At 50.0% G+C, this 22,817-nt stretch overlaps 2 protein-coding genes across 8 annotated transcripts in view; one reads left to right on the forward strand and one right to left on the reverse strand.

The window, feature by feature from the left end:
- The first annotated feature begins 44 nt into the window (after positions 1 to 44).
- Positions 45 to 18,566, forward strand: CC2D1B (coiled-coil and C2 domain containing 1B). 4 transcript variants are annotated; one of them, XM_061121898.1, is made up of 25 exons: positions 45 to 188; positions 1,754 to 1,840; positions 3,032 to 3,176; positions 4,227 to 4,330; positions 4,684 to 4,842; positions 5,280 to 5,405; positions 5,609 to 5,768; positions 5,983 to 6,164; positions 6,321 to 6,396; positions 6,494 to 6,604; positions 6,683 to 6,813; positions 7,021 to 7,093; positions 7,294 to 7,430; positions 7,855 to 7,972; positions 8,050 to 8,222; positions 8,605 to 8,730; positions 9,272 to 9,330; positions 9,418 to 9,534; positions 9,905 to 9,978; positions 10,114 to 10,172; positions 10,369 to 10,420; positions 10,858 to 10,957; positions 11,124 to 11,214; positions 12,333 to 12,462; positions 17,751 to 18,566. In XM_061121898.1, the coding sequence occupies exons 2-24, from the start codon at positions 1,775 to 1,777 to the stop codon at positions 12,459 to 12,461; spliced, it is 2,568 nt and encodes an 855-aa protein (XP_060977881.1). In that variant the 5' UTR covers positions 45 to 188; positions 1,754 to 1,774; the 3' UTR covers position 12,462; positions 17,751 to 18,566. The 4 variants fall into 4 exon arrangements, with proteins under 4 accessions (XP_060977881.1, XP_060977882.1, XP_060977879.1 ...); XM_061121899.1 differs by having other exon boundaries at positions 18,232 to 18,566; XM_061121896.1 differs by adding an exon at positions 345 to 513 and having other exon boundaries at positions 54 to 188; positions 12,333 to 18,566.
- A 348-nt stretch (positions 18,567 to 18,914) lies between these two features.
- The window catches only part of ZFYVE9 (zinc finger FYVE-type containing 9), a 178,019-nt gene continuing 174,116 nt past the window's right edge, over positions 18,915 to 22,817 (reverse strand). For 2 of the 4 annotated variants that reach the window (XM_061121893.1, XM_061121894.1), the window contains 2 exons: positions 21,099 to 21,275; positions 18,915 to 19,606 (listed from right to left, as the gene is read on the reverse strand). In XM_061121893.1, coding sequence (XP_060977876.1) covers positions 19,445 to 19,606; positions 21,099 to 21,275 — 339 coding nt within the window. In that variant the 3' untranslated portion in view covers positions 18,915 to 19,444. The remainder of the gene's footprint in view (positions 19,607 to 21,098; positions 21,276 to 22,817) is intronic. The other 2 variants (XM_061121891.1, XM_061121892.1) reach the window with 1 other exon arrangement.

Here is a 22,817-nt window from a genome sequence, read left to right on the forward strand (position 1 = left end):
GCCACGCCCGCTTCGCGTTGCGCATGCGTGATCTGCGCCGCACCGGCCGTGGAGTCACGTGTTAGAGCGCGAGGCGTCTCCCGCGGGGGCGCTTCCTGTCACGGCTGCCTCGGCGGCCCGGGGGCTGCGGGAGGCCTGGGCGGCACCGGGCGGGAGAAGGCCCGGGTCGGTTTCGGATCCGCCGCGAGGTATGCCGCGAACCCGCTCTCTGGAGAGGGAAGAGGAGGGGACGGCGGGGGAGATGGAGGCGGCCGGGCAGGGCTGGGCAGGGCGGCGCGTCCTGCCGCGGGAGTGGGGTCGCCGGCTTCGCCTCGCCTGCGCACTCCCTGTCCTCCTGTCTCCAGAGCCTCCGTCTGGGTCCAGCACCGCTGCTCCCAGCCGGGCGCCCCCGGAGCCGCAGACTTGGCGGGTCTCGCCGACCCACTCACTTCGTGTCCCCCGCTCAGTTGACCACCCGCCGTACACCCAAGTCACTGAAATCGGACGCCTTGGAGTCACTGAGCGCCTCCTCCCGTGCGTGCACGGCCAGTTAATCTCGGAGTCCTGCTGGTTGTACCCCCTAACTCTGGATTAGGTCCACTTCTCTCCCTCCCCAACACCGCCCTCACGGTCCCTCAGCCTCTCCCCTTTTCGCCGGGACGGATTCACGAAGCTCGGTGTCCAGCCTGCGTTCTCCCTCCTTCCGTCCGTCCTTTCTGCAGACAGGGGGCATGTTTCTGAATCGCCGACCTCATCCCCTCACGTCCTTTGCCTTCAGAACCGTGCCCAAACTACTTTAGGCTTCAGAGTTTTCCTCATTTGCCCCTTGCTAACATTTTCAGTTTCGCTTGTCTCACACTGTATGCCTCACTAATCCCAGCTTAGTTGCCCTGTGCAAGTCAAGCTGTTGTCACCTCAGAACCATTATCAGGTTGTTCCCTATGTTTGGAATCCTATTCCCCTCCCTCCCCCTCAACATGTTCGTGACTCAGCACAGGCATTACCTTCTCCAAGAAGCCTTTTCTCTCTCTGCTGGATAAGGGCCGGCCCTGGGCAGCCATGGCGCCTGGCACATCCCTGTTTGGGTTTTGTCCAGTGGTGAGGGGCTCCCCACCTTGTGACTGTTCTTTGAGAGCTGAGGGCATGTCACATCCACTCCTGCCCTCGGGTGCCTAGCACAAGGTCTGATACATAGTAGGTCCAGTAAATGGTTGTGAGATCTCCGAGAGAATCAGAATACCGAGCCAGATTTCTCTAGAGCAGAACTGTCCAATAGAACTCGCTGCAGTGATGAAAATGTTCATTATTTGTGCTGGCCCATGGTAGCCACTAACTGAAGGACAGAAGCTTTAACTGGATTAAATTTAAACGTCAGTAGCCACATAGCGCAGCTATGCTTAACAGCACTGTTTTAGAGCCTTTCTGAATCCTGCCAAGCCTTACACCCTCCCTGAACCTGGAGTTAACTTCCCTGATCTGCCTTCTTAGGCCACTCACCACTCAACCTCTTGGGTTTAATCCAGGTTAAATCAGTTCAGTGACTTTTTTATTGTGTCCACTCTCCCCTCTTAATGGTATTAATAGGTGGTCCCCTCCCTTCCATCTTCTGTGTTGCTTGCTTCAGTGCTCTACTTCCAGCTTAGGTATTTCAGCCTTGGATGTTAAGCATATTAAGCATTGCCTTCTTTCTCTGAGTTGGGAGTTTACTAACCACACCTGTTGGGGGCGGGGCTTGTAAGCTGCTCGAGTCTGAGTTTCTTCCACTCCCCACTAGACAGGTATCCAGGCTGTCAAGATGCCAGGGCCAAGACCTCGGAAGGGCCCTCCGGCCAGTGGCCAGGGTGTGGCAGCTGCCAAGCAGGTATGGATATAGCCTTCTTCACCTTCACTTCTGAGTCAGTCTGAGGGTAAGGGTCTCTGACAACTTGGGCAAACTGGGTCACCTGTGTGGTTTCCTTGTTAAGTCTAGCGACTTTGAGCCATGCCTCCTGGAGCTGGCAGAACCCACGGAGACCCTCTGGACCAGCTCCTGGGACACACATGTGGAAGCTAAGGCCTGAACTCTCTTGTTTTCAACCCAGGCTTCCTCCTGCAATGGCCACCTCCATGTGAACGATCCAGAGAGTTCAGGAACCACCAAAATTTAGGGTGTTCTGATTGGATCTGCATGCTCACTTTCTCCCTTTATTTCTTTTCGGCCCAAATTTGAGACTTCTTAGCGTATTGTTACTGTCTTAAAAGAGGCAGGTAAGAGAGGTGGTAGGATAAAGGGCATAGACTCAAGTCACAAGACCTCATTTATTTTATTTATTTTTAAAATTTTTTGGCTGCAACTTGTAGCATGTGAGATCTTATTATAGTTTCCTGACCAGAGATCACACCTACTCCCCTTGAAGTAGAAGCATGGAGTCTTAATCATTGAACTGCCAGGAAGTCTCTTAAGACATTATTTTAAATTCTAGCCCTGCCACACACTCAGGGCTGTCTCAGTTTCATCTGAACATGGAGATAAAAATAGGACCCACTTTAGGTAGTGTAGTCAAACTCATAAAGACAGAGAGTAGAGCAGTGGTTACCCTCGGGGTGGGCGGAGGGGAAATGGGGAGTTGTTTAATAGGTGTAGAGTTTCAGTTTTGCAAGATGGTGATAATAGTTATGCAACAGTGTGAATGTATTTAATGCCACTGAACTCTACACTTAAAAATGGTTAAGATGGTAATTTTCATGTTACGTGTGTTTTACCACAATTTAAAAGGAAATAGGATCTACCTTAGGATTTTGAAAACTAAGATATTCACATAGGCTGCCAGGGACCCTGCCTGGCAGCTGGTGCTGTTATTGTTAGTAATAGTAATGGCAATGTGATCTTACTGAGTTCTTTGTAGAGTCACCAGGGAGATAAGTGTCCCAAGGAGTAACGTTTCAGGCCTTAGTTTCGTTTTCTGCACATCAGGCCCCACAGGGAGCCGCTTAGCTCCTGGGGATTGACTCTGGGTCTGGGCTCCACCCTCTCCTCATTGTACGGTTCTTAAGAAACGTTCTCTGCTCTCAGCTCGGGCTCTTTGTGGAGTTCAGCCCTGAGGACATGCTGCTGGGGGTGGAGGAGACTGAAGACGATGGGGACCTGGAGGCTGAGTTGCTGGCTCTCACTGGGGAAGCAGGGACCACAGGCAGGAAACCAGCACCCAAGGGGCAGGGTGAGTTTGCCACACTTGGTGCGGGGACCAGGTGGGCTCAGGCAGGTGGTTGGAGGGGCCTTTCCTCACAGCTGCGGGGAGCCAGCCAGATCACCTCGTCCTTCTGTACTCATGTCCCATCTGCAGCATCCCCACCGAGAGGCTGTCTTGCTCTGCTCACTTACTGTGTGTTGTGTGGGGGGAGCTCACTCCTTCCTGGGTTGCACCCTCTCCCTTTGGACAGTCTGAGTCTCTGGGCCTGGTATAGGCTAGGGACTCAGCACAGAGTGAATCGGTCACACAATGAGTGCACAGAAATTGTATCAAATGAACGAATAAGTGGTATCTTCCTCCCTAGCCTGAAGAGGACAGAGACCTGAAGCCTGTTGGGTGAGGTCAGAGAGAGCCAGGAACCCTCAGAGAAAACCATCTCCCATCCCACATGTCCCTGAGCTGAGGACAAGGAGAGGACCCTGAAGGGACTGACTGGTCTGGGAGAACCATGGCCATCACTTCTTTCTCAGTGCAAACCTGCTTTGGGTTTGATGAGCCTGGGTTTGAATCTTGGCTCTGCTGTTTACCAAGATTGCCATGTTAGGAAAATTAATAAAGTTCTCAGTTTACTCATATGTAAAATGGGGATAATATTACCTTTGGGGCGGGGGGAATGGTACCTGTGCCGCGTGGCTTATCTAATCTTAGTTCCCTGGCTGGGTCCTCAGACGTGAAATTACAGAGTTCTAACCACTGGACTGCCAGGGAATTCCCAGTATTACCTATTTTGTGGAATCATTGGGAAGCTCACAAGTTAAAAATCTTTATTTATGAAAGGTGTGGTTAGGGGGAACGGATGGCAATGTCTGTGAATAACTGCCACAGTAAAAGGGCTGAGAAGGCAGTAGCCTGATGCTTGTTGGAGGGCCTGGAAAAGTGTCCCTGCAGAGGTGGGACTCTGGCTGTGGAAGGAAGCTGCCTGGGTGTATCTGCCAGTGCAGTGGATTGAAGACCATCCTCTACTCCTTGGAAACATTTTCCGTGTTGCTCTGACCCTCTGTGACCCACTTCCCCCAGCCCCTCTGCCTATGGCCCACATTGAGAAGTTGGCGGCGGACTGCATGCGGGATGTGGAAGAAGAGGAAGAGGAGGAAGGGCTGGAGGAGGATGCAGACTTGCTGGTGCGTCTGCCAGGCTGGTGTCGGGGGCTCTGTGGTCAAGCTGTGGAGGAGACCTGGGTCTGTCCCTCTGTGTGCTGATGTCCTTTCCTGGGCCCTTTTCCTGTCTGTACGGTGTGAGAGGTCTCCTGACATCTGAGCTCTGTACTTGGGGATTCTCAGATACGGAGGCTTCACTGTTTTGGGGGCTGTCCCTGATCAGATTGGAAGGGTGTAGGAGTGTTCTGGTAAAGGGGACTTTCAGGCACAGTGAGTGACGCTGGGAAATATGGCTGGAGGAGAGTGTCCTTTATTCTCAGGTCCTGTCGTGGGTATGATCATGAGGCTCCAAACTCTTGGGACCTGTGTCTCCCCAGACAGAGCTGCAGGAGGTCCTGGGTACAGATGAGGAGGCTGGGGCCCTGGATGGTGATGAGACAGCCAGCCTGGGTGGCCCTGAGGAGGAGAAGGAACAGGAAAACATTGAACCTCCGGTGCAGGCAGCTCTCTTGACAGCCCCAGTCCCAGCAGCTCAGGTAGGTTCTGGAGTCTCCAGTGTGCCTTTGGCTGTGTCCTTCGTGCCTGCGTGCCCGTGTAGGACACTCGTGGAGCACAGCTTGTCTAGGAATGCTGCAGTAATGACCCTTTCCAGGGCCCTCCTCCAGCAGCTGCCCAAGCCGAGACTGAGCACGAGAAACTCCTTGTTGGCTGCCGGCCTCAAAGGCCTCTCTGTTCTCTCATACCGCCCCCCACAGCCATTTCCCGGCCTCCACAGATTGTCTGGGCCTCTGTGTTTGCCTCTGACATGGCCTCTGGCCTCTCCATTGAGTCTTTGTCTCCCACCTTGAGGCTTTTAGACCCTCCTTCTTGAATCCAGGAGCTTCGTGTTCTGGGGCAGCTTCCTTGCAAGGAGGGAGTGGCAGGGGCCTAGGTAGCCCTGGAGTGGCCAGGCCCTGAACTGAAGTATCCACAGGTTGGAGGGCCCCCGGGGCTGCAGACCCTGCTAGAGGATCGGATCCGCAACTACCGGGAGGCTGCAGCCAGTGCTAAGGAGGCAGGCGAAGCGGCCAAAGCCAGGCGCTGTGAGCGCGGCCTGAAGGTGCGTTGGGCTTGGCTGGGCACCAGGGCTGGGAGGAGTGAGGCTGAGGTCAGTGAAGGCAGAGGGTGAAGCACCAGAGGAGCTTGGTCCAGCAGAGGGGAAGCCTCCCCACCAGAATGTGGAGGTGAAGGACCCCTGGCCTGTCTTTGGGCAGGCTGCAGTCTGTGATGGCTGGATAGGTTTCTGGTTCTTTTCCCTCTCAGACACTGGAGTCCCAGCTGGCTGCTGTGAAGAAAGGCAGGAAGATCAGTGAGGATGAGATCCCGCCTCCAGTGGCCTTGGGCAGGAGGCCCTTGGCCCCCCAGGAAACAACCAATAGGAGCCCTGAAGCAGAACCTCCAGCTGCCCCCTCTGTGGAGCCAGGTATCTGGAGACAGTCAGATCCCGTCCTAGTTCCCAAGGTCAGGGCCTGGGGCCTGCCTCCCCATCCTGCCATTGTCCGTGGCCATGTCAGTGACCGTGTCAGTGACATGTGGCTGTGTCAGTCACAACTTCCCTAAGATGTTCTCAGGCTAGCCAGACCTGGAGGCACTGGAAACCTTCTTTGACCTTGATACTTTCTCTTGTTTCTCCATAGACAACCCCTCCCAGCCTGAGACAAGCCTCTTGGGCAGCCCTGGTATTTCTGCCCCACCCGACTCAGACCCAGACCCACGGGCCCTGCTGTTGGCCCGACAGAGAGAGTACAAAGTGGCTGCTCTGAATGCCAAGCGGGCTGGAGACCTAGACCGTGCCCGAGAGCTCATGAGGGTTGGGAAGGTATGGCATCTGCTTCAGAGGCCCTGTGTCCAGCCCCTCATTTCACAGATGTGAGCAGTGACCTGGCCAAGCTTCAGTGAGACTGGTCTGCGGGGGGGTTTCAGCCCAGATCCTTGGGGTTCCCTGGCTTATGTTCCCGCCTTGTTCCTACTGCAGAGATTTGGTGCTGTCCTGGAGGCCCTGGAGAAGGGGCAGCCTGTGGACCTGAGTGCCATGCCCCCGGCACCAGAGGGTCAGTATCGGGGTGGTGGGGGGAGCCTGCTCAGGCTAGGGCCAGGGCTGGCCAAGCACCCCTACCCATACCTACACCTCTGCTCTGGATTCCCCAGACCTGAAGCCCCTTCCACAGGCTTCCCAGGCCCCCACAGCACCCTCAGATACATCCCCGGCAGTGGAGCGAATGCACCCAGTGATGGCCTCTGACATCCCAGCAGCCCCGGGTAGGACTGGGCACACTGTGGAGTGGGGACCTGCAGGGAGGCAGGCAGAGCTGATGCTGTCTCCTTTCTCCTTTCAAGTGGCCCCTGCTGAGCCACAGACAGTGCTGGATGCCCTGCAGCAGAGGCTGAACAAGTACCGCGAGGCAGGCACCCATGCTCGGGGCAGTGGGGATGAGCGCAAGGCCCGGATGCATGAGCGCATTGCCAAGGTGGGCTACAGCCTCCCTCCTGGACCAGCTCTGTCCGTCTGCTCCCTGGTCTTTGAGTCTTCATCTTGTCTGTGTCTCTGGAGCTCTTGCTGTCTCAGGGGCTCTCCTTCCTCCTGGGGCTGCTGTCTTCATCTTCCTCTTTCTGCCTCTGCCTAAGTGGAGCCTGTGACCGCTGCCCACCATAGGTCCCTCCCCCTCCTCTTGCAGCAATATCAAGATGCCATTCGGGCCCACCAGGCAGGACGGAAGGTTGACTTTGCCGAGTTGCCTGTTCCTCCAGGTGAGTGGGGTTTGGCCTGGGGGCTCATGAGGTCTCTGAGCAGGATGGAGGCAGGGGAGAAATGATTTCTCACACATCAGCCTCCACCCTGGGGGAACCACCCATCCCAGCCATGCCCAAGAAGACCCCAACAGGACCCACAGCAGCCTGATGCGTCCTCAAGGCTCCCTGAACCCTCTCCCAGTGTCTCTCTCCTGCAGGATTCCCCCCTATACCTGGCCTGGAGCCCACCGTGGCTACTGAGGAGGATATGATGACAGCTACTTTAGCAACTGCCCAGAAACTGGCCTCCTCAGAGGATACAGCCCCAGTAGAGGAAGAGGAGGATGAGGACAAGGTTTGGCTGAGGGCCCAAGGCTCCAGGGAGTGGTGGGGGGAAATAGCTGATAAGGGGTAAACCCAGCCATTGGTGTCCATATTAACAAGCTCAGCAAGGTAGATATTTTTGCTTTTATTTTATAGAGAAAAAAACTTGGGCTAGGGCACCCAGCTAGGAATTAACAGAGCTGGATTCAGACCAAGGTCTTTCTGACTTCAGAGCCCAGTTCGATCCCCTTCCCCCTACTCTCATGTTGGGAGGTTAGCGCAGAGAACTTTTGAGACTTTTGGTTCTGAGATTCTCTAGGGTCCATGAGGGAAAGCCATTCCTCTCAGGTCACACAGTGAGTGAGTACAGTGTTATGAAGAGAGTCCGAGTCAGGGAACTGCCGTGGCCAGGGTGGGAGACAGAACCCCTGTGACAGCCTCCTGGGCGCCTGCAGGATGAGCCCCCAGCCCAGGCCCCAGCGGCCAAGAAGCCAGCACAGCCTGTCGTCCCTTCATCGCGGCCCCTGCCTGAGCCCAAGGCCTCGAGTTCTAAGGAGGTGCTGAGTCCATCTGGTGAGCTGCAGAGAAGAGGGATGGAGGGGAGGCTGTGGTGAGAGGTGGCATGGCTTCACCTGTGTCCCCTCCTCCAGCACGAGAGCAGCTGACCCTGCTGGAGGCACGGAAACTGCAGTACCAGCGGGCAGCCCTGCAGGCCAAGCGTGGCCGGGACCTGGAGCAGGCCAAAGCCCATCTGCGGGTGGCCAAATCCCTCGAGGCTCAGATCACCCAGGTGCGAGCTGGCCACCCCGTGGACCTCTCCAAGGTGAGTGTTGCCTGGTTAAGCAGCAGGACTTCTCCGGCAGAGAGGTGGGTGGCAGTCCTGATGAGCAGGACTGTGAACAAGGTTGCTTGGAGGAGGTGGGACTTGAATAGGATGCGGTGACAGCTGAGAACTCTTTTGCTGTGTGTCTCCCTGTCCCATGACCCCAAGAGAGCCCGGGGGCCTGCCTGTGGTGAGAGGTGACCAGGCCGGGCAAGGCCAGTGACAGAGCATTGCACTGGGACAGGATGGCAGGCAGTGAGTTCCCATCATTGAGGTTACTGGAAGCTGGAGAAACATTTAGCGTAGATTTCTGGTCTGTTTGGCTCAGTAGAGGAATAATTTGACTCTTGAGGGCCCCTGAGGGGCCTTGTGACCTGGACAGGTACCTTCACCCTTAACGGATGAGGAGGGTGACTTCATCCTGATCCACCATGAGGACCTGCGACTCTCTCAGAAGGCTGAGGAGGTGTATGCCCAGCTACAGAAAATGCTTCTGGAGCAACATGAGGTCAGTCCTCCCCTTCCAGTGCCCATAGCCTCCCCTTGGCGAAAGGCAAGATAGGGTTCAGATTCTAGCTCTTCAGCTTACTGGCTATGAGATCTTGGGTAAGGAATTTCTCTTCTCTAAACCACATTTTCCTTATCTGTAAAATAGGATGATTAATACCCCTCTTGCAGGGCTATGAAGTTCAAACAACAGAGTGCAGGGGGAATTAGCTTGAAGATGGGAGAAAGAAGTGTTTGAGGAGTGTATGTATGTCTATCTGATGGTGTGTCTACCTGAATGGCTGCCTACAAGTCTGGTTGCTAAAGTGATGAGGAAGAAACGGAATTTGCTAAGGGAATCTGGGGGAATGGCTATCCCCAGTAGAGGAAACAGCAAAAACTTGGTGCAGTGGGACTTGGGAACAGTAACCTTGGGTTGTTATGTTGGAGAAGGAGAGGGATGAGGCTACAGAAGGTTGGCGCTTTCAGAAGTCAGGCCTTGAAGGCCAGCTTAGCTGGGTCCTGTCCTGGACCACGGAGTCACTCTGAACCCCCATTTTCAGAAGTGTCTGCTGTTCTCCAAGCAGTTCATGCACCAGGGCAATGTGGCTGAGACCACCCGGTGAGTGCAGGGCTGGGGCTACAGCTTGTGGGGTGGGGAGCAGGAAGTGAGCACTGCCGCGCTAATGTGCACACCTTTTCCTGTCAGGTTTGAGAAGCTTGCTCAAGACCGCAAGAAGCAGCTTGAAATCCTGCAGCTGGCCCAGGCTCAAGGCCTTGACCCTCCTAGCCACCACTTTGAGTTGAAAACATTCCAGACTGTGAGGTGCCAAAGCCTAAGGGAGACCGTGGCTCCATGCAGGACTGGGCAAGAGACTGGGAGTCAGGGGTGGAGACCTAGGTCCCTTGAGTGAGGCTGCTCGGGCTTGGCCCTGACATAGGCCCTGGGGCTGGAGAGGGGCAGGATGTGGTGCCTGCTTGTGAGGAGGGGCTTGGAGCTGTGTGGTCGCTGGGGCAGGAGCCCTGTACTAGTCACAGACCGAGAGGCCTTCACTCCAACTCTGCTGCTCAGGCGTTTTGCCTCCCTGGGCCCACTCTCCTCTTGGCCGCCACCCAGCTGGATAGGCAGGCATTGGAAAAGGGAACCTTTTCCCACTGCTCTCCTTCACTTTGCTTTCCTTGCTTCCTGGCTCTAGGATCTTTGCAGAACTCAACAGCACAGAAATGCATCTGATTGTTGTCCGGGGAATGAACCTCCCAGCCCCTCCAGGTAGCCCTGGGGCCACCCCTACTCTTGTCCAGATGCTCCAGCCCTGGCCAGGAGGAGGCAGTGGCTCTCCCTCTGGTCAAGTGCTGGGGCTCCTGGCTACTTCCTGTGACCCTGATTCGTCCTCCTCCTTCCTAGGGGTGACCCCTGATGACTTGGATGCTTTTGTGCGGTTTGAGTTCCACTACCCTAATTCGGTGAGGTTCCAATAAGCAGGAGGGTCCTGTGAACTCCATCTCCCCTTCCAAGGCCCTGTGCTCTTTTTCTCCCCATCCCTCGGTCTCATTCCCTCTCAGGGTCCCTTCCCTCAGCACTGATGTAGACCAGAGCTCCTGGGCCTGTATCTGGTTTTTTTTTCAAGCTGTCCTGACTTCTCTCTTCTCACTGCTTTAGGACCAGGCTCAAAAAAACAAAACAGCTGTGGTGAAAAACACAAACTCTCCAGGTGAGGACCTACATGCGGGCTGCTTCCTCCTCCCCTCCCCCTCTGATACATGTGTGCAGCACTTGTGTTTCCAGAGTACTTTCAGACCTTGGGAGATAAAGGCAGGTATGACTACTATGTCTCGAATGTAGTTGGGGAAGCTGAAGCTCAGAGAGGAAAAGGGATTTGCATAGGGCCTTAAAGCAGAGGTGGTGGAAATGGGACTTGAATCCAGGAATCCTGACTCCACATTCCAGGCCATTCCCATTTTGATACGATCTGCATCTAACAAGAACTATCCAGGTGAACTTCAAAGCCAGGATTTGGATGCTCTGCCTCCCTCTGGTGGCAGTAACTCTGAATTGCAAGCAGAAAGACAGAGTGGAAGCAAGTGGGCCAGTTTCCACTTGGTCAGGAGATCCCTGCAAGCCAAGTCCCTCCTTCTCCCCCTCTTGCAGAATTTGATCAACTCTTCAAACTAAATATCAACCGAAACCACCGGGGCTTCAGGAGAGTGATTCAAAACAAAGGAATCAAGTTTGAAATCTTCCACAAAGGGTGAGGGCCCATCGGTCAAACACTGCCAAGGTGGGCTGGGAGGAAGGATTGGCTTCTGTTGCTGCCCCTGCCCCTGCTACTATTCAGTTTTCTTGTGCTGGTTTTAGCCAGCTTGTTTCTGCTGTCCTTGCCCAGTCCAGTCCTCTGCTGACTCTTGGCTTTCCAGATCCTTCTTCAGAAGTGACAAGCTGGTTGGCACAGCCCACCTGAAACTGGAGCGGCTGGAGAATGAGTGTGAGATCAGAGAGATTGTGGAGGTAAGGTGGGAAAACTGGAGGACGTGGCCAGAAAAGGGCCAACATTCACTGAATCCCTGTTGTAGGTTTTTTGGTGCTTGTTAATTTAAAAATAGCCGTAAGTGTGCTGTAGAGTATGTGCTATTCCCATTTCACAAATGATGAAATACAGAGGGTCTGAGAAAATTTCATTGTGTCAGAAAGGAAGTAGCTATACTCTTTCCACAACACTCTGAGCTGTTCATGTTCCCTTGAGGGGCCTGATCATGGCTGTCCATGTGGCACCCATGAATTCCTAGGTATCTGGGAGCAGGCTTTTGTTGAGGCAGTTGTGGCAACACAATGAAGTAGAACAAACTCTGGACGTAAAGTTGATAAGGTAGTTCCAAGGAGGGACCTACCAGAATGCAGCTAGTCTGCTTAGGAATCACCCCCAGACAACTCCTTAAGCTGCCCTGAACTCACTGAATTTCACAGGGATGTGCCCCTGACGATAGCAACTGAGATCCACAGAGAAGGGGCTCTGGCAGAGCTGGGCCCAGACCTCGGCTGGTGCCTTCACAGACGGAGGCTTTTCCTGCTACATTGCCTCTGCCTGCTTGGGAGAGTTGTTCTTAAGTGGGGCCTGCTTTGTGTCAGCCCCAGTGAGGTGGGTCAGACTTCAGAGCCTGTAGCACTGCTTTGTACTCCAGCTGCCTCGTCTCCCGCACAGGAGGAAGCACACGGTGGGCGAAAAGGCGGGCATATCCTGACCTTGTTGCACAGTGAACTGTGTGACTGTGTCCCTCATGCCATCTGTGAACAGAGGGTTTGGGCTCAGTGGTTTTCAGGCTGTGCCTTAAAGCCAGAGTATTTCTTCTAGGAGTTACCATGGGGACTGTGGGGCAAACTGAGTCAGCACAGCTCTAGGCTTCTCATCCCCACTTCAGAGCACTGGCGCTTATTTGGATTGATGTATCTTCTGAGACGTACCTAAAACCACCGAACCCAGACAGCAGGAGGTTGGGGTTGTCCTGAAATGGAGACTCTTCTGTTGACATGCAGGATACTTTAGCTTCTCTCTCACCTTGTGAGCACAGGGAGCTGCCGGTCCCCGCCCCACCTCTCAGTTACCATCTCCCTCTCCGCGGTCCTCACAGGTCCTGGATGGAAGGAAGCCCACTGGGGGCAAGCTGGAGGTGAAGGTGAGGCTGCGGGAGCCTCTGAGTGGCCAAGACGTGCAGATGGTCACCGAGAACTGGCTGGTCCTGGAGCCCAGGGGCCTGTGAGGTGGGCAGCTCTCTGGGCCCTTAGAACGTCTGCCTGGGCCCCATGGGAGCCCTTCCGGTACTCAACTCATATCTAAGGAGAAAACCGAGGAATTTCTCATCTGTGAGGAAGACCAAGAGGCAAAACTGTTGGGTTGGGCTCAGGTTCGTTCACGATATTCAGTAGAACTGGGGAAGGAAGCTAACTCTCCCAGGTTGTTGTCAGGAAACCCTTCCTGAAACCTACTTGGACATTCATGCAGTTTAGACTTCTGTGCTCTGTGCCCGTGTGCAACAGAGGGTCAACGCTGGAGTGGAGTCAAGCTGGAGACTCTTCTCCAGCTTTTCCCCCTGGGCTTCGCTGGCTACAGAAGTCTTTGTACATAAAGGAGATGCTGCTAAACAAGTACCAAAGACCTGTTAAGCACGTGCATTACTGACCACGGCTCTGGTCTTTCCCGTTGCTGGCCTCTCCCCAGGCCTCCACCAAAGCAGGCTGGATTCCAGGGTTTCCCCCTCCCTCTCTGTCCGGGCAGGGCAAGGACAGCCTCACTGCTCTGCCATGGAGCCTTGTAACCAACCCCTTAACCCCTGTGAATCAACTGTTTGCAACCTGCCCCAGCCCCCATTTGCACCATTTCTAGACGTGCCTTTAAAAGATAAAACTGTAAGGGATGGGAAAGCGCGAGTGTGATCCGGACCCCCCTCCCCATAGGGCAGGGCAGGGTTCTGTGACTCCAGTTGGTCGGCAGCCGCCTGTCCCCCCAACTCAGTTGACCCCAGCCCCGCCTGTGCCTTGCCTCCCGACAGCTGCTGCCATAGCCTCCCTGCTTCCCAACGCTCTCAGTGGGATTTTGTTCAGGACTGTGTGGTGGGAAGTGAGAGCAGGTTATCTTGAGTTAGGTCCATGTACCTGAGACTGAGACTGTTAACTGAGGAAGAAAGAAAAAAAATTTATATATATATATATATATTTATATATATATATATATATATATATAAATATGTAGATGTAACTGATTTTATTTAAGAAACTAGGTCTAATTCATTGTAGGGGGTTTACGTTCTCACAAAATAACCATCAAAGTCTTAAACAAAAGCCCTGCTCCTCCCTGTCACTGCCCCCCACCACCCCCACCCCATCACTTTTTAAAAGCCAGAGTGGCAGTAACATTTGTTAATTGACAGAAACTGCAGTTATGGCTTCCTCTTCAGAGACCAGGCAGGAGAAGCCTTGCCTCTTCATCTTATCACCTAGGGAAATCCCTAAATTTCTTCCCAAGAAATTCTTTGGATTTATTTTTGTGAACAGATGGAGATCATGGAGGGATTTATATCAATATTTGCAGTAGACTTAATGTTCAAAACTGCAATAGTCTATATCTCTTAAAAATAAACTTTAACACCCCATCTTTTCCCCCCTTTCTTTGAAACATTGTTTAACAAAGCATTCCTGAAGATAATATTTTAAGGCTCTACATGAAGCAGATACATTCAACTTACTGATGATTGTAGTCCTGCAAACACACAAGTTTGGGATTGAGCTTTTGTGTGTGCGTCTTTTTCTGGGATGCAGCTGGACCACACTTCCCTGCCCTTAAGAGCAGAGCTTATAGTGTAACAACAGACAACAGATAACTTCTGAGAGCTAGAAAGCTAGTCTAGCTAGAAGGCTAATCTTAACTTACTAAAAATTCCATAGATGTGAGACTTAACACTTAAATGCAGTCCTATCTGTGTGTCATACAAGCAGCCATCTAGAATGAAAAGGAGGGCTGTCAGCCCTCATAAGGTGGCCTAGAGCAGAGAGGGAACCAGAAGAGGGTTCCTGACTCAACCTAGTCTTCCCTTAGGGTTTGTAAGTGCTAAGAAGGCTTGACGTTTCTGACCAGTACTAGGAATGTCTAAACTCAGTCCTCTGCTAGAAATCGGATAGCAAGTTTTTTTCTGTGGTTCAACGATTTCTCATCATAACCTGTTCAATTTCCTTCTGCTTCACTGCCCTTTGCTTTTTGAAAACGAGAACCTCCAGGCTGAGAGAGGCAAGGCAAAACCGCCCACTGGACTTAGAAACTAAGGTTCTTAAAAGGCCTTTGTTGTAGCCCAGGCATGCAGGGGTCACTGGCATGGGAGGAGCCTGCCCAGCCTCATCTTGTGCTAAGATTTATCCAAATACAGCATTTCAGCAGTGCAGATTAGTGACTTGTGGGCAGTTGGGAACCAGCCATGACCCAAATCATTTTTAAATTTTAAAATTTCTTTTCAATTGTATAGGACATACTTTCTTCTGAATACAATATGGAAGGAATTTATCTTAGAATCAGGAAGTCTTGCTCACAATTAAAGGGCAGACTAGTTTGCATTTTATTACGCTCCTTTCTCACGGTTCTATTCTGAAACCTATATTGTTGCTTCCCAGTTTTTGAGTGTTTTCCAAATATTTGTGGGCAGTTTTTAAACACTCATTTATCCCTTAAGTTAAGGCAGCTGCTTTGAAGATGAAACTCTGGGGCTGAGACTAGCAGAAGGAAGCTTGCATCTGATTCAGTTCCATCACAGATGGATTCTTCCCTTCTCTTAGCCTCAGCTTCCCAAACTCTAAAATGGACATTCTCATTCCTCTTATGCTCCTTCTCCCTTCTGGCTACATTATAGTCCTCCAAGTCCCGTTAACCATCATTACTAAAATTATTTCAGCATTATTATTAAACAACTATCACAGACTTTTTCTAGAAACAGTGTTCAGCAGATTTCTTACTGTCTGAAGTGCATTAAATGCATAAATTATTCCCCAAGTGACTAGTTATGATAGAAGAAAATTTAGTTGGAAATTCTGGGCTTACCAACATTCAGGAACCAGTGTAGGTGAGGGAAGACACTAGATGGGAACTTAAACAGGGCAGAGTTCAATTTATCTACAGCCCTAGAAACCAGTCAATCATAAAGGAAATGAACTTTGAATATTTACTGGAAGGACAGATGCTGAAGCTGAAGCTCCAATTCTTTGGCCACCTGATGCGAAGAGCCGACTCATTGGAAAAGACCCCGATGCTGGGAAAGATTGAGGGCAGGAGGAGAAGGTGGTGACAGGAGCAGATAGTTAAACAGTGTCACTGACTCAATGGACATGAATTTGAGCAAATTCCAGGAGATACTGGAGGACAAGGGAGCTTGGCATGCTGCAGTTCATGGCGTTGCAGTCAGACATGACTGAGCAACTGACCAACAAGAGTCCAGTAGGTGCTCAGATACATGTTGATTTAAAAAAACTGGAGAAACTACACTGCCTAGCATTTGGTGAGAATTTGGTAATTTTTTAAAAATGTAGTAATACCAGAATGGCAGTTCTATTCCTCATTATAGGATCTCTGTATCTCAATCTGAGTTTACATTATAGAAGAATCTGCCTTATTTATTTAGAAACATGATGTTTCCAGTTCTATACAGCATACAGTATATAAAAACAAAAGTGAAACAAGGGAAAACAGTAAACTAGCCTTGGCTATCTTATGTCCAATCCCACAAGATGATTTCATTAAATATAAAGGAAATTTTATGCAGTTGAGAATGGACCCGACTCTGCAAGGACAGAGTCTGTTCTTAGAAAGGTTTGCACTGATCTGTAAGAAACGTGTACAACTGCAAGGTCTGTTCAGCTGAGAAGGAAGAAAGGTAACTCCTGTAGGACAGAACCAAGAGAGCCAGCTCCTGGGGAAGCTCCAGTGTAGACCAAGCTGGATGTTGGACCCCAAGTTCCTACTACCCCTGTTAACAAGTGCATCCGGTGCCTGTCAGGTTTAGGGGGTGACAGTCCAGGGCTTGGTCCTTACAAGCTGGTGTTCTTCCTTTGGAAGCTCCCAGTCTATGGGAAAGGTTACAATCCCAGCCCTCTGCAGCCACGATCAGCGAAGCGTATGAAGAAGCAGATGTAGAATGTGGATTTTCCCCTCCGGCCCAATAGAAGAGGGATAAACCTTGGGCTTCACCAGTGGCTCAGCAGTAAAGAATCCAATGCAGTTCAATCCCTGGATCAGGAAGATTCCCTGGAGGAGGGCATGGCACTCCTCCAGTATTCTGGCCTGGAGAATCCCATGGATAGAGGAGTCTGGCGGGCTATAGTCCATGGGGTCACGAGAGTTGGACAGACCTGAGTGACTAAACAAAAACAACAGACACCTTTGGGCCTCAGAAAACAGCTACTAACCTGAAGGGAGCTCCACAGCCTGTAATGCCAAGTACTAGGCCTAGCTCCAGCCGCCGAGGAGCAGCCTCTCGCTGTCTTGGGCCTGCACTACCTTCTAGGGGATTTTTGGAACTGTCCTTTCACTGCAGAGGCACCAGCCTCCTCCTTGGCCTGGGGTTTTAGAAAATGCCAGTGACGAGGAAGTGAGCTGCCCTAGAGCAGCGTTTTTCAAACCGTGGGTTGTGAAATCTATTTGGTCTGACTAAATTTTTCATTAAGGAGAAAATGATCAGCATGCATCACATATGTCACAGGTAAAACCGAGTCTTGCCTTCTAATACCACTTCTACTAAAAAAAAAACACCCAACTGATTCCAAGGCTGGGGCAGGGTAAGCACAAGATGACACTGGGGCATCTTGTTAGGCCAGAAAAGGAAGTGTTAAGAAACAGGAGCATGTGACAAGGATGTGGGAGCTCACCTAAATAATGAATTAGAACCATTCAAAGAGTAATCCCAAGTCCAGAATGAAAGTTAATTAAATGAGTAAATAAGAAAGAAGGGCTTTGGGAACTTTCTTGGCAGTCCAGGGGTTAAGACTCCATACTTCCAAAGTAGGAGATGTGATTTCAATCCCTGGTTGGGGAACTAAGATCCCACATACTGTGTAGTGCAGCACTCCCCCAGCCCCACACACACACACCCCCACCCATATACACCCACACACCCACCCATACACACACACTCACCCATATACACACACACCCATACACCCACACACACACACACACCCCCACACACACCCACAAGTTGGGCATTAAAGTGAAAGTGAAGTGAGAGTCGCTCAGTCATGTCTGACTCTTTGCAACCCCATGGACTGAATAGTCCATGGAATTCTCCACGCAAGAATACTGGAGTGGGTAGCATTTCCTTCTCCAGGGGATCTTCCCAACCCAGGGATCAAACCCAGGTCTCCTGCATTGCAGGAGGATTCTTTACCAGCATTAAACTTACATATATATATGTGTGTGTGTGTGTGTGTTTGTGTGTGTGTGTGTGTGTTTGTGTGTGTGTGTGTGTATATGTATATGTATATATATATATAAAAAGAAGGGTGTTTGCTTATAGGTAAATCAAGTGCAACTGATAAACAGGAAGTGCTGGAATTGAACAATCTTGACGCCATCATAGTAAAAGATCAACTCAGGCAAGAAACAGCAGAGTGCTAAATCTAAGGGGACGTTTCAGTGAGTAAGATCTCCATATGACCAGAGTGTCTACACAAACCAGTTATTTGTTCTAAGAGGGGAAATATCCAGTGGAGAAACCAGACAACACCTTGACCGGGTAAAAATTTATCATCAATGAGGGGCAGAAGGACATACATCTAAGTGACCCATGATGTGATGTCCCAAGAAGGACACAACATCACTTGGGTAGGATTCTGGCCAAGAATGCATAATTCATCTAATTCTGAGGAAATACCAACCAAGTTAAAAATGGGGCATTTTCTGTTAAATGAGTTGGAAGAACCTATATTCAGCAAAAATATCAATGACATAAAAAATAAAGGTGAGTCATGACAGAAACTTACCATGTTCTGATCTAGGCTGGAAGCTTCACTGGATGGGAAGGACGCTGGGTTAAAATGTCAAACTGAAGTGGAGCCTGTCCTGCGGTGATGTGAGAGGATACCCTTATTTGTAGGAAGTAAGCATTAACGTACTTAGGGGTGAAGGACTTTGATGTATGCAATGTATGTACTTCTCAATGCCTCAGTTTTTTATGGAGAGAAAAGGAGAGAAAGGAACACTGATAAAGCAAACAAGTTAATCTGTAAATAACCGGTGAATCTGGGTAAAGCATACATAGATTGTTTGTTTTTTTAACTTGCCACTTTCCTGGAAGTTTAAATTATTTCTCAATAAAATATTTTTAACAATACCTTCAATGTAGAGAGCTCCCTGGTGGTCCAGTGGTTAGGAAGGACCTGGCACTTGCACTGCCAGAGCCACAGGATTCAATTCCTGGTCAGGAAACGTAAGATCCTGTAAGCCATGTGGTGATGCCAAAAATAAATAAAATGCTTCTAGTGTATATTATAACTAGAAACGTCTTGGGTATAATCTATCAGCTTTCACAGAAAGGTCCAGTTCAGTATCTGTCATTCAGTCTGGCAGGTCTTGAAAGAACCTGAACTGCGCTTTACTATTCAAGTGACCTCATTTATACTGAGTCGCCCTTCTTTGGATAGAAGAGAGATAATCCTTTGGTTCTTTGATTCACTTCATGAATAATCTAGGGGAAAAAATACCTAAGTGTGACTTTGTGAGGTCGCTGTAATGTATCTGGGACAAGATCAGTGTGAAACTGTCCGTTTTACATCAATTCTGTATAGAGAGTTCAAGACTGATGCTTCATTTTTTTTATTTCCCTTCTGCCCTCCCACCCACCCTTGGTGATGGCTGTACCCATTTGAGCATTTCTGAGCACAAGACCAAAAGTAAGTCTTAAAACAGAGGAGCAGAATTCTTGTCTAAACAGTAACAGAAGGGGATTAGCTGCAAGGATAGCATAACTGTTGTGCAGTAACAGAAGCTGCCCAGATCCTCTTGGTGGACAATGCATAGAAGACTTAGAATTATGGAACATCTGTCCCTCCACCACCCCTTCCCACCCCTGTCCCCCAAACCCCCACTCCCACCCCACCCCCCATTAATAGTGTTAACAAAAGCTTAATTTTCCAGTTCTAAAGTGCAAATGATTTGGGTATGACTGCTGTTGCAACAGGTCTGAACAGAAAACAGTGAAGTCCTCTCTGTCTACGCGATGTTTTCCAGAATATAAAAGATGAGTTCCATGACGATGGGGCCCTCACTGAGCTGGCAGGCCCCTCCATGGATCACCGGCACCAGAGCGCTGTCCAGATCGTTCATGTACTGCGAGGGAAGGGGCTGGCCATTGCTCCCTGCTTGATAGCCAACCTACACCATGGAAAGAAGGGGACGACAGGTTACTGGACAGAGAAGATCTCTCCAGAGGACTGGAGGGCCAAGAGGCTGAGCAGGAAAGGAGATGTCCTTTTTGGCTAGGGGCTAGACACTGGCAGTAAACACAAACTACTTCTCTTCCTTAGAACTGTCACTTACCATCCTACATATATTCATCCTGCCCCTACCACCTCATAGCTGTAAGACCTTGGGCAAGACAACCTGTTATGGTCTCAGTTTCCCAGGAAGGGAAGTTGGGGCACAGAGAGGTGTGGAATGTCAGCAATAGTACATAAACCTTTGGTTGTAGAAGTTAAAATGAGAAATATACTGGGTAAACTCCCTAACTCAACAGGAACTGAACACCTGTCCTTCCATCCATTTCTCCACATACCATTTTTTAAACACCTACAAACACAGGAATTCAAGCATGAATGTAAACAGGGCCCCTGCCCTCAAGAGCCCCACATATTTAGTAGAAAAAAATGCTTGTTATTTTATGTGAAGTAATTCTCTCTCTAGTCAGATTATCAGTACCATTTGGAAAAGGGTTGTAATACTCATTTGTATTACCCTGACATGCTTAGTTAAAGCATTGGGCAAGACCATAAGTAGAAAATAACTATCTGTTGATTGATGACTAGTCAAGAAATGGAACTAAACATATGACCTTTCACATTTTCCCTGATAATGACACAAATGGCCAAAGCAGGAGCACTGGGACATGTCACAGGGATCTAATCCAAAAGAGCGACTTCCTTGGCTGTCCAGTGGTTACAAATCTGCACTCCAAATGCAGAGAACCCCAGGTTGATCCCTGGTCAGGGAACTAAGATCCCACATGCTGCCCCAAAATAATAATAAATAAAATCCAAAGGAAACGTAGAGAGATTAGAGTGCTAGGCCATATAAGAGACACTGGGACAAGGAAGTGAGGGCAGGTTGCACTCAGACTGGATTATGACTACTCAGAGCACACAGGGGAGTAAGACGGGGAGGAAAGCCCGGCCACGAGACACCGCGCTGACAGGAACACTAACGCGGAAATGGTTCAAGTCACATCCACGAACTAGCACGGCAATGTTGGTGCTAAGAAAAACACAAGTAGAACTGCAGAGACCAGTCAGCAGAAGCCTGCTGTGGTTGGACTAAGAAAACAACAGGGGACGGGACAGCCTGGAACCTGCTCTCTAAAGGAGGCAGGGTGGCCCCTATGTCACTCACACAGGGCGGCAGGTCCTCACACTTCTTACCCCACACTAAAAAGAAAGACAAGGCAAGACATTCAGGTGAGGGAGCCAGAGTTCACACGGTTCAGAGGCTGACCAAGCACCACATCCAGCTGTCTTACCAGCAGACGGAAGGCCAGAGACTACATCCCGTCAGGCCCAAGTGCAGAGACTTGTACTCTCTGGGTTGCAGGAAGAAAACTCGTGTCAGAAAAAAGATACTGCCCAAGACCTGCTTCAAAGGCTGAGATTCTTACCTGATCTGAGTCAAGTGTCACACGAAGTCCCAGTTTTGTCATTCCATCTTCTTTCAGAAGCTTCAGGTGGGGACACAGAGCAAGACAAAAAGCCTTGGCAACATGCTCCGTTAGCCGGCTGTGATCTGCAGGATCACTCAGGCAATTGTGCTGGTCATCATTTTCTAGGAAAAACACCTGTTCCCCAAACAAAAGAGACTTTTAAGCTTGTGTCCAGGAGATGTGGGAGGAAGTGAGTGCACCAGCTCATGGATATGAGTACCCTGACTCCCTGAGACGTGCGGGAAGACCAGACACAGAACACCAAGAAAAGCAGGGCACTGACATCTCATGTCTAAGTAACAGCCTCTGCCTCTCACAGTGTATGCGTCCACAGGATGGTAACTACCACTTACTGATCTCCCTAAAAGCCATGGCCGCAGTCATAATGGTACATTCTGTTCAGAACTGGAAAAGGCTTGCATTTTGCAATGTGTACTTCTAAAAGGACACATTGCAACTTTCTAAAGAGAACGGTTCTTATAGATCACATCACCTAACACCTGCATATTACTGCTCACTCATAGAAGAGAGGGGACTCACTCAGAGCCCAGGTGAGAATCTGCGTCTTTTGCCTCTCATCACAGACAGAGCTCTTCCTACCACATGGCTCTGCCACTGCTGAGGCCAAAGCTGTGTCACTGTGAACTGAGCACCACGCTGGGCGCAGGCGGAAGCACAGCAGATCTGGAACTGAGACCTGAGTCCTATCACACAGAGGAGGGTCCTGAGCAAGTCCTCTGGCTTCTTAATGCCGATTTGCCTCTGTAAAACGAGAAGCACCTACCTTCTCTGGTTATCGTATAAATGATATAAAAGCAAAACATAGGCTGATTCATGTTGATGTTTGGCAGAAACCAACACAATTCTGTAAAGCAATTATCCTTCAAATAAAAAATACATTTAAAATTTTATAGAAAGCAAAACATAAAAGATACAGACATGTAAATATAGAATGCTTCTCTATACCAACACTTGGCTTACGGCTCAAGCAGTGGCTTATATTAAGAATCTGCAAAGGGGTAGCTCTGAAGCCTGGTGCCCGATGCATTCGTGAAAATGGCAGTGTGAAGTGATAGACGGAACTCTCAAGTGGGAGTCAGGAGACTCTGGTCCCTGCTCTGCCAGCAACCAGCATTAGACAAATCACAGAGTCACCTGGCCTCTCTGAGACTGTTTTCTCATCATGTAATTTCTCATTCCTCATCTCCCTATCTCAGGGGATCAGCGGGGAGCAAAAAAGAGGGAGCAGAGGTCAAACTACTCTGTAAGCAGTAAAGACATTCACATGTTTCAGACCCTCGACTACTCAAGATATGTCAAACAGATGATCATTACAAAGCAAGCAGATAAAACCACTCAGCTGCATATAAAATTACCAAGTCTGGTATGAAAGATGTCACTTGGAACAACAGCTCAAGAACTTCTAGCCTCTGTGTTGTCAGGAACCAGCTAGTAAACTTGGGTTACTAGGCACCTATCCTCCCTTGGCTCAGTTACCTTGTGTGTAAAATGGAGAAGGCAGAAGTCACAGAACTTCTTAAATTAAAAAAAATTAAGACTTTTAAAGCTTCCAGAAATCCTAGAGATCTTATAATTTAATATTTGATTTTTATAGACAGGTATAAATGAGCTTCAAAAGAAATCAAGAGATCCAGAACCTACCTGTTTATTCTCAAG

Source organism: Dama dama, chromosome 20 (assembly GCF_033118175.1).
Source record: "Dama dama isolate Ldn47 chromosome 20, ASM3311817v1, whole genome shotgun sequence".
NCBI lineage: Eukaryota > Metazoa > Chordata > Mammalia > Artiodactyla > Cervidae > Dama > Dama dama.